The 10,964-nt window shown below is 34.1% G+C and overlaps 1 protein-coding gene across 1 annotated transcript in view; it reads left to right on the forward strand.

Moving 5' to 3' along the window:
* The first annotated feature begins 815 nt into the window (after positions 1-815).
* LOC143237058 (vinculin-like) overlaps positions 816-10,964 on the forward strand; it is a 25,784-nt gene continuing 15,635 nt past the window's right edge. Inside the window, 1 exon segment of the mRNA XM_076475894.1 lies at positions 816-902. Within this exon segment, the coding sequence (XP_076332009.1) occupies positions 816-902 (87 nt within the window).

Below are 10,964 nucleotides of genomic sequence, written 5' to 3' on the forward strand. Positions count from 1 at the left end.
TTATATTTTCATTAACAGATATTACCACGAATTGTGGCTCACATTCACATTTCTTACTTTTTCCCATCTCTGATAACAAACTATTCATATTGTCTAATCTAATATTTTATTTTTCATTTTAATATATACTCATTGTTGTGTGTTTTTGTTTACATTAACTCATATGTTTTCGAATATTGGCGCTTATCATATTTTTGTTTCATTTTATACCATTAATTACAACAATGATTGAAAACTTTATTTATTCCAAAACGTTCATTGATTGTGTTTAGAATATTGTAGATGTATAAGATTAAGCAACAAATAACGTCACTCGCTATGTGTGTTTTTTACTGTTTTTTATTGACTGTCAACTTTTTTTTCCGAAAGAGGAGAGATTTAACGTTGTTCTCACGTCGCAAAAAATCAGATTTTGATACTCGTGGTACGCATCGAATAGAGGATTCATTGTGTACCTTTGCACTTAACAACAAATAAACAAAACCTACAGAAATACACCATTTCTTTAGAGAACTATACCTATAAAAGTTACATTTACATGAGTCAAACGTGCAAAGAAAACTGTTATATGTTTCGAAGTTCTAAACTTCCGTACGTTTCGATACTTTCGGAGTCCATAAGTCTAGCCTTTTTCTTTTTACTAATTGTTTCTCAACCGGTTAAGCTTTTTTATTTATTTTTTAAAATTATTATAGGAAGGTAAACGTAGCCAATGTCTTTAGAAATGTCAGAATTATTATTTTGTTTTTTAGTACGCACCTTCACAGTTTGTTAAAAGTTTCAACTTTCTCGCAACTTTATGTGTAGTCAATCTAATGTCGTTCGAGCCTAGCGGCAAATTTCGGAGTGAATTCAACGAAGCAGGGTGTTTTGAAGGTTATCGCTGTGTTCGCGATGTTCAGGCAAGGTCGAACGTTACTTTACAGAACATACCGTTGAAAATAACGATAAAGTCGGTGTCCTCTTGCAGCGATACCGAACCTATAAAATTACAATAAACATTCTTGAGTAAAGAAACGAAACGAAATATTAAGGAATGTTTGTTTTTGTCAAGAAGTGTTTACAATCTTCCAATCAGGGAAATTAAAGTTTATAATAAAACCTTACATATTTAAGGTCGTGACAAAGGTCAATGAAAAACGTACAAAAAAGTAAAACACATCAAATAGTTAAACAATGCTAAGATTATAATGTTAAAAAAAATCCGACCATTGGCTCAGCTTGTTTCAAACCGAAGTCACGTTGGACTATCTGCTGTGTCTGCAGTAAAAAGATCAAACATCAGATGTTACCGTTGTGAGTCCGTAAACGTATCACTGTCCTACCGTGGGACACCGATAACACAGGCCTGCGATGGTTTTATTGTCTTGAGATTTTTATATGTTCTAAGTACTTCCTATGCACTAAATCCGAAAACGATATCCATTTTTCTCCATCACGTACAGATTTTTCACAAAACTTCATATGTACTTTTACATTAGTGAAACGTTTTTGTCTAAAATGTTTACAACCATTGATTATAGATTTCTCTAAACCAATCGCGACGTGAGAATTTTATCGATCGTTTTAAAACCAAAACATAACAAATATAATAATAAAAAAAATGATCTAAGAAAGAGTTATTTTTCCCTTCTCAATTTTCAAACAATTTTTACGTGATATAAATAACTGAATATTATTTTCCAAATCTGCATGGCTGAATTATGAAAAAATTCGTTATTAAAAACCAAAACAAATTTTATGAACTTCTAATTCACAGGCTTATGTTATTGGTAATTTATAAGTGTATTACATCTCGGAAAAGAAATGACAAATCGCTGTTTTATAATACATATGTAAATAATCTATTATTTTTAAGATGTACGCATAAAAACATTTAATTTTCATTATTTCAAGGTAATTTTTGCTTTAAAATTTGAACATAACTTAAAACCAGTGATTTTTATTTTGAACGACCATCTGTGTGCATGTTTTTGTTAATTTTTAAGTGAACTGGTGCAGCTAATCATGAGAGCCCACGAAATCTTGATTTCTATATTTTAGGGCCCAAGTATGAAAATGTTGAAAATCTTAATGTAAATACTTTAACGATCTCTTTCATGTACATACCAATTTTCATATAAATCCTTGGATCAAGCTCTGAGAGTCCCATATCCCTTTCTTCCCATTTGTGGTCTCAAATTTGGAAATTTCTAAAAGTTAAAGTTCAGATTATTCATCTGAACGGTTCCTTACATTTTGCTACACAATTTCAAGTAAATTAGTTATTTGAACGAAGCGTGAGAGCACACAGACTTCAAGTTAGGATTAATAACTTCCACGCAAAATTTGTCAAACTTGTTTTTTCAAAAGCTATTAGAAACATAGAAACAACTGACAATTACTATAATGCTCAAAACAATTAAGGTGTAGCCAGAATTTCCTATATTCTAGATGATATAATATGTTATTAAGTAATGCCAGTCACATCCTAACGATGTCAATGCCATCTCATGTAATGTTAATAATCCCAAATAATGTCACTGAGATGCTAAATAATCTCATCTTTGTACATGACAAATGTCAGGACATCAGTTGTGTCTTTTAAAATCCACTAGTAGCAATGACATCCACGGATTCGTATTTAGTATTGCACACTTTATAGCCAAATAACGTATCAGAAAACATTTGTTAATAAGGCACATTGCCACCTCTGACATTAATCCAAGTCGTATCGATAATGGATGCATCAAATGAAATAATCGATTAAGATGCTTACATAATGTGACCCATTACTCTCCTAAATGTTACTTCTAGTTCAATACTGGTACTTGGAAGTGAATCACGTGCTTTCAAGAGTCTTCTTAAAGCACCTAATATGTGTTCATTTAGTCAGTATGGTAATCAGTCTATAAGTTTGATAGCCTCTTCTCCAGGAAGTTGCTAATCGTTTAAGCACGAGTGTTATTTATTATATATATAAGAAAAAAATGTTTTAACACAAGAATTTCAGTCATGGTAACATTTGGTTGTAAGACAGCGTTCCTGTATCGTATAGCATTCATATTTGCATGTCAGTAGCAGAAGGAATCCTGTGAGAAAAGCCTAAAAACTAGATGTGATAAACAGATAAAAACAAAACATTTGTATAATTTAAATTCTCATCGTCGGACGCAACATTTTAGCAGGTTAACTTGCATCAGCATGTAGAATGTTTTGGTAAGTTAACTTATCGTAAATAGATAAAAACCTCTAGCGATATAACTCACATTATTAAGTACATCATTTCGGATGTTATGCTGTAAAAAAATAAGACGCCATTGAGACATGAAATCCAACTCGAACGGAAACATGTTGTATCAAAAGTAAAGTAAACAACTCTCATAAAACACAACTAAAAATAGGACACTGAAGATGTAGTACCTTCTTTTGAAATCTAAGTTGGAAACAACTAAAAATAGGACACTGAAGATGTGATACCTTCTTTTGAAATCTATGTTGGACACACAACTAAAAATAGGACACTGAAGGTGTGGTACCGTCTTTTGAAATCTAAGTTGAAAACACAACTAAAAATAAGACACTGAAGATGTGTTATCTCTGAGCTATATTACTTGGCGCATTTATATGATAAAGAATAAATAAAAGTGCATTAAATCCCTAGTGGTTTTACAATATGTAAACATATTACTAGTAGAGATAATGCATATGAGATATGCACTTAAATATTCACTGACTTGAAATTTCAAACATACACATCTTTAACGTCTTTATTTCATCAGATGTGTTGTGCATATATCAATAAAAGATGTAAATGGAAGTCACATTCTGTTAATGATTTATCAAAACATCCATGAAGAAGGTTTATACTTTCTTGATGTATACGTATGGATTCTTATATGGAGAAAAAGAGGTCACACTTTAAGCCTTGATTTAGATCATTGTATAGTAAATATCACACTTTTATTTTAGCTCCAGGAGGTTTTTTAAAATAAAGTTTGTTATAGTTTATTATGTTTGGGATGTCCTGTAATTTCCAGAGAAGCTGTATTTATATAGATATTTATATAACATGTAACATTAACGCTGATAATTGTTTTCGAAATATTCAGCAGAAAAGCTATTTAAAGCTTAATCAAATTTTGTTTCGCTATTCATCAAGATGGTGTTGTTGACGAAGGGTGAAATTCCTAAAATTAGTTTAACTCAACAACATCACCCAGTGGCACAGCGGTATTGTCTGCGGACTTACAACGCAAGGAATGTGGTGGAAATAGCTCAATGTGTAGCTTTTTGCTTAATTACAAACAAACAAAAACTTACGACAAACGTAGAATCGAAGTACATTGGCTCCTAGTTCCTTTCTCGTCGAATTTCACAATTTTGGTAAAAAGTTTGTTTTGAATTTCGTGCAAAGCTACATAAGGACTAGCTAGTTAACCGTTCCTAATTTATTAGTGAAAGACTGGAGGGAGGGCAGCTAATAATTACCACCAACCCCAACTTTTGAGCTATCCTTTTTAGCAATGAATAGTGGAATTGACAGTTACGTCATAAACTCCTTTCCCCGACGGTTTAAAGGGTAAGCATGTTTTATGTGATAGGAATTCGAACCCGTGACCCTCAGATTACGAGTCGAGTGCCCTAACCACCTGGCCATGTCTGGCCGTTGATGAAAAGAGGAACAGTTACGTAACCATTGAAAGGTTCATCCACTGAATAATTCACCATAATTAAGTAGCAGCGTTATTATTATTTTTCATTTAAGGACATTCTACTGGGTGGAAAAAACCTAATACAACATATCACTAAAATGCCGCTAAAAGATTCCTTGTGCTGATTTTCGATTTACCTTTGTTCAAGGTCACTGATATACGATGAAAATCTTGAAACCGGCATTTCAGCGAAAACTGGTAAATCCAATGACAGATTATGTTTCAAGTCTCATTTTCACCAAAATTCGAGTTTTGATGATGAGATAGAAGTTACAAAGTTAGTTTTTATTATCTATTCCAACAAATTTGAAGCAATATATATGTAAAAACGGCTCGTTTTAGCTGAGAAAATTTTTTTACGTAGAGGAGTGAACAACGTTTCGACCTGACGATGACCGAAGAAGGTCGAAACGTTGTTCACTCCTCTACGTAAAAAAAAATTTCTCAACCCAAACGAGCCGTTTTTTACATATATAGTTCTCTACAAGTGGGTTTTCTTGACATCATTGATTAAATTTGAAGTAATTTAGATCGATATGAAAAGTTACCAGTAAGCAAAACTTTAAGTACTCTTATAATACAGAGCGTCTGAAAAGCCTAGAATCGTTGATGTTTTGCAGTTTTTTCTTTATTTCAGATACGCTGTCAAAGCACAAGAAGGTTGATTTAATCCTGCTGTGTGGCAGAGGAGGTTGTTTCCAGGGGGAAGGTTGCTGTTGAACTTCATGAAGTTGCTAGATAAATTTAAATGGGACTAACAATGTGGATGACAATTACATGGATGGGAATACCTTCTCCAAACTTGTACCAAATTAGAAAGGCAGCACGAGGAACACATTCTGTAAATTTTGTTTGTGTCTGTGATTCTAGTCGTTTTGAACACCGTGTAGACATATTTAATTGAATAAATAAAACAAACCCAAAATTTAATCTAAATAAATCTTAAATTCCCAACTTCTTAGTGTCTCATTTTGAAAGTAAAAAGAATCAGTTATATGTCAAAAACTGCACCAACCTTTAAAATGTGTATAACAATTTAGATAAAGATAAAATGGTGTCTAAAATATGACTGAAGGTAGAAATTTATAAAAGGGGGAGGAAAAAGGAAATTAATAAGAAAGTCATACTGTGTGTGTGGGGGGGGTCATCTCTTCTGAAAAATTTGTACTCTTAAATGTAAATGTAAATTATATATTTTGGTGGTATGTGAAGCTGTTTTTGGACTTTTTAAATATGTTTAGAATATAAGGGTACAACTGCACCTAAAACTTGAATGCAATGCATTGGTACCTCAAGTTGAAAAGTTATGTTTTGACCAAGAGCAATAAATACGTTTCTGTATAAATGTTTTGAATTATTTGACTCAAATCTAAACACACACAGTATTTTAAAGTAAAACTCATCTCATAGCTCACTTTGTGTCTCAACTTCAGGCACTCCTATTTATAATATATAACTTGCAAAATAAGACATAAACTTTGGACAAGTAAACTTACATAATCAGGTAAAAATTTCGACAAGTAATTTGAAGGTTCGAAAATACTATAAGTTTTGTAAAAGCTTGTACAAAAGCTGTGGATGGATGAAACGATTATGAAAGCTCACCATGTCTACGTCCGGTCAGTTTCTATCTGACGACCGTGCACAGTGACAATAGATCTGTAATGTAATTTCCTGTGCCGTTGTTGTTGTTTTGAATTAAGCACAATGCTACACAATGGGCTATCTGTGCTCTGCCCACCACGGGTATCGAAACCCGGTTTGTAGAGTTGTAAGTCCGCAGACTTACTGTCCGCTGAGCCACTGAGGAAGGGGCATTTCTTTGCAAAACGCTCCATAACTTCTCTGCTTGATTTTCACAGTCCATCTACTCTTGGAGCATGACGATCTCCCAGCATCTTTTTCAATAATTCGATTACACAAAAATCCATAGATAACTTGACCAGTCCTTGTAGAGTGAACCTATTTCCTGTAAGCCTCGTTTCCATGCAAACATCCTTCTTGATTATTTTGGGTAATCACCGACTTGATAAGATAGTAAATAAGTAATCGCGTTTTGAAAAGTTTTCAGTATTAATGTGTCCTCATTTTAATTATTTTACCCAGTTATGTTATCTGCACGTTTATCGGTAACTTCTGATAACACGTGTTTTATCATTACTCAACCATTATAAGAAATGAACATGTTTCGTTTTAAAACTTCTTTTTTGTATAATTTATCTCGATATTAAACGTACCCAGTTGCTCATCGACACGGTTGAGAGACTATGACGCAAAAATTTGATAATTGGTTACTTGCGGTGGGCACAATACAGACAGCCCAACTTTGTGTTAAAACATGCTAACAGTACATATATAACAATAAGAAATTATATATATATATATAAATGTTTAAATGAATGCTGAAGTGGTTAGATTATGAAGTTTTACATCGCTGACCTTTAATAAAGATAATTTACATACGTTTCGAGATAGGAAAGTGATCACGTTTCGATCAGCCTCGAAATGCTCTTTATTTTTGAATATTTATTCAACCTGTAAACTGTCATTCGTCCTGCGTCAGAACAAGCGAAGAATGGTGACACATGTTTAATACATATGACGACTTATCAGGATAAATAAAGACATGAGGATAAGAGGAAGATGATAACTACAATTATGTAATAAAACGCAAATACTTGAAAGACAAATACTTGATAACAATAAACAATATTTTACCTCACAAATACTTAAAAGAGAATGTTTAATTTGAGAGTTTTTATTTCTGCATTTCTTAAATTTAAGCCTTAAATCGTTGTACGTCTTGTAAGTAAAAGAACTACGCCTCTAATTTCTTCATGGGTCCGACATGACCAGGTGATAACAACGCTCTACTCGCAATCTGAGGGTTGTAGGTTCGAATTCTCATACAATCAAACGTACTTTTCATTTGTGGGGCATTATAATGTGACGGTCAATTCCACTTTTCATTGATAAAAGAATAGCCCAAGAGCTGGCGGTGGATAGTGATGACTAGTTGCCTTCTCTTCAGTCTTTCACCGCTAAATCAGGGATGCCTAGCGCAAACAGACCTCCTGTAGCTTTGCGCAAAATTCAAAACAATCAAACAATACAATTTCTTTACACTTTAATTTAAGAGTAAATTATAAGTTACTTAATATTTAAAGTTAATTATAAGATAAAATTTTTAAGCGCCTACATGGGTGTACTGATGTTGATAACACCTGCTGATTTAGTGATAAGTCTTAGGGCTTATAAAGCTAAAAACCGAGTTTCGATACCGCGGTGATCACATCACAGCACAAATAGCCCATTTTGTAGCTTTGCGCTAACAACAAATGAGCAAATTAATGTGGAAACTATCGACGGGATAACCTTAGTTAAAAACGTTTTCTGTTTCTGAAATTGTCGACTTGTTTTTTAACTGCATTCTACTGGCGATAAACTACACAATGCACCATCTTGTTTGTTAGGTTAGTTAAAACCTAAATAAAATAATATATAATGAAAATGTAGTAATAATTGGTAGGAGTAATTATTATACTGATGGTATTTTTTGTTGAGAGTTCTTTTGTCTGACTTGTATATCAGGTACATAGGTGTATGATGATGTTTAAGACAGTGTATGAGGTACTAAGTGTATGATGATGTTTAAGGACAGTATATCAGGTACTGGTGTGTATGATGATGTTTAAGACAGTATATCAGGTACTGGTGTGTATGATGATGTTTAAGACAGTATATCAGGTACTGGTGTGTATGATGATGTTTAAGACAGTATATCAGGCACTGGTGTGTATAATGATGTTTAAGACAGTATATCAGGCACTGGTGTGTATAATGATGTTTAAGACAGTATACATGTACTGGTGTGTATAATGATGTTTAAGACAGTATATCAAAGGTACTGGTGTGTATGATGATGTTTAAGACAGTATATCAGGTACTGGTGTGTATGATGATGTTTAAGACAGTATATGAGGTACTAGTGTGTATGATGATGTTTAAGACAGTATATCAGGTACTGGTGTGTATAATGATGTTTAAGACAGTATATCAGGCACTGGTGTGTATGATGATGTTTAAGACAGTATATCAGGCACTGGTGTATATTATGGTGTTTAACGAAGATCTTTTCCTTGTATGTGTAAATTCTAGTGAATAATGTTTTTACCATTAAAACAAATTTACATTTACAAGTTATTTGCAAACGCTGCTTTTGCGGTATAAGTGGGACCTCTTTGATCATAGAGACAAAAAGATTTATGAAAAAGTCTCTTAATGCAGCGGAAAATATGAGAATAAGGTAAAATGGATTCATTATATTACGACAAGAATATGTATTAATAAGTGTATTCTATAATAAATTTAACCCTCATACTACATAAACGTAATGTTAACAGAACTAATTTAAATGCTAATTAAAAAGTAATTTAAACTTAGATTAATAAAAGTCTTGGATCCGCGGAAGGGGATATTTAAGAAACCACCAAAGTAGTGCAGCCTTGTAAAATGAGTCCAGATTATGCGAACGTTGTAATACAACAGTTTGTTGTTAAGTACACAGCTATACAATGGCGTATGCGTATTCTGTCAACCGCAGGTATCGCACCCAGGATTTAGCACTGCTTTTATTCATACATTTGGTCAATCACTCTCCGGTTTACGTAGTTTTTCTGCATATTATTTGCACATAGATTGTTATATGTCCTTCTTCAGTTAATTTATCCTGGGTAAACCAGGCAGTGACCTGATGCTGCTGGCTATCTGCACTCCGTCGACCGCAGGGAATCAAACCCGGATTTTAGCGTTGTAAGTCCGTGAACTTACGACTGGTTTCCGGGAAACGGTGATAAGATGAAAGATTTTCGAATTGAACTTTTCAATCTAGTTTTTAATCTGATTTATAACAAGTAGGGGCGCTCGTGTAGTATAATATTGAATAGAAATATGCTGCCTTCAAGCCGTTATTACCTAATACCATTCGCGAGGCGTTTTGTGATTATTATTGTAATGGCAACCGGTATTTTCAATGTTTTTCTGAAACACGTGCATACACTTTCTTTCAAGCTTGGAGTCATTGCCCGCATTTTAAAGTCTGCATTCAAGACAGTGTAGAAACTATGATATTAAATGCTGTATCCTACACCAACTACTTTACAAATACTCCTGCAGGTGGCTCTGTATTGAAAATCTAAACACTGTAATTACTACTATACATAACGTTGGCTTGAAGGTGACTATGAAGTTCAAAGAAAATTTCTTCTTTCTGTCCACTTATCGGTTTGTTTTTCTCATAGCACATTCTGCATATTCTAGTTACTCCATGAGCGTTTCGTTTCATTTGTACATGAAGCGGTAACAATAATAATATGTGGAAATTAAACCTTTACTGAAAATAAAAAATACATTTTCAGGTTTCTACAATATTTCTTTTTATATTTAAAAACAGCAACATTTTCTGCATTATTGTTAGAAAATGGCAGACAGGAAGACAGATGCATGAAATTATTACTAGATACTGTAGACGTGTACGTATTTTGTGTGTACATTGTTATCTATTGTTCAGAAGTTTTTACAATGCGACATCATCAAACTGTGTTTAAAAAATCGTTCGTTTGTTTGTTTGTTTGTTTTGAATTTTGCGCAAAGCTCTTGGAGTGCTATCTGCGTTAGCCGTCCCTAATTTAGCAGTGTAAGACTAGAGGGAAGGCAGCTAGTCATCACCACCCACCGCCAACTGTTGGACTACTTTTTTACCAACGAATAGTGGGATTGACCGTCACATTATAACGCCCTACAGCTGAAAGGGCGAGGATGGTGCGACCGGCATTCGAACCCGCGACCCTCGGATTACGAGTCGCACGCCTTACACTTGGCCATGCCGGGCAAAAATCTTTTCATCTTACTCACGGTGAGTCTACGGTAACTTTAAGGACTTACAACGCTCAATAGGCCTATGGCTCTGCATGGCCAAATGGTGAAAACACTCGACTCGTAATCCGAGGGTGGCGGGCTCGAATTCCCATCACACCAAACATACTGTCCTTTCAGCCGTGAAGACGTTATAATGTAACGTTCAATCCCACTATTCGTTGCTAAAAAAGTAGCCCACGATTTGGCGGTGGGTGGTAATGACTAGCTGCCTTCCTCTAGTCTTATACCGCTAAATTAGGGACGGCTAGCGCGGATAGCTTTGGTAAAATTCAAAACAAACAAACAATTGCGAGGCTTGACTTCTCGCGGCTGACAGAGTGTGGGTAATCCATT

The sequence above is a fragment of the Tachypleus tridentatus genome, chromosome 2 (genome assembly GCF_004210375.1).
Source record: "Tachypleus tridentatus isolate NWPU-2018 chromosome 2, ASM421037v1, whole genome shotgun sequence".
Taxonomy (NCBI): Eukaryota; Metazoa; Arthropoda; class Merostomata; order Xiphosura; family Limulidae; genus Tachypleus; species Tachypleus tridentatus.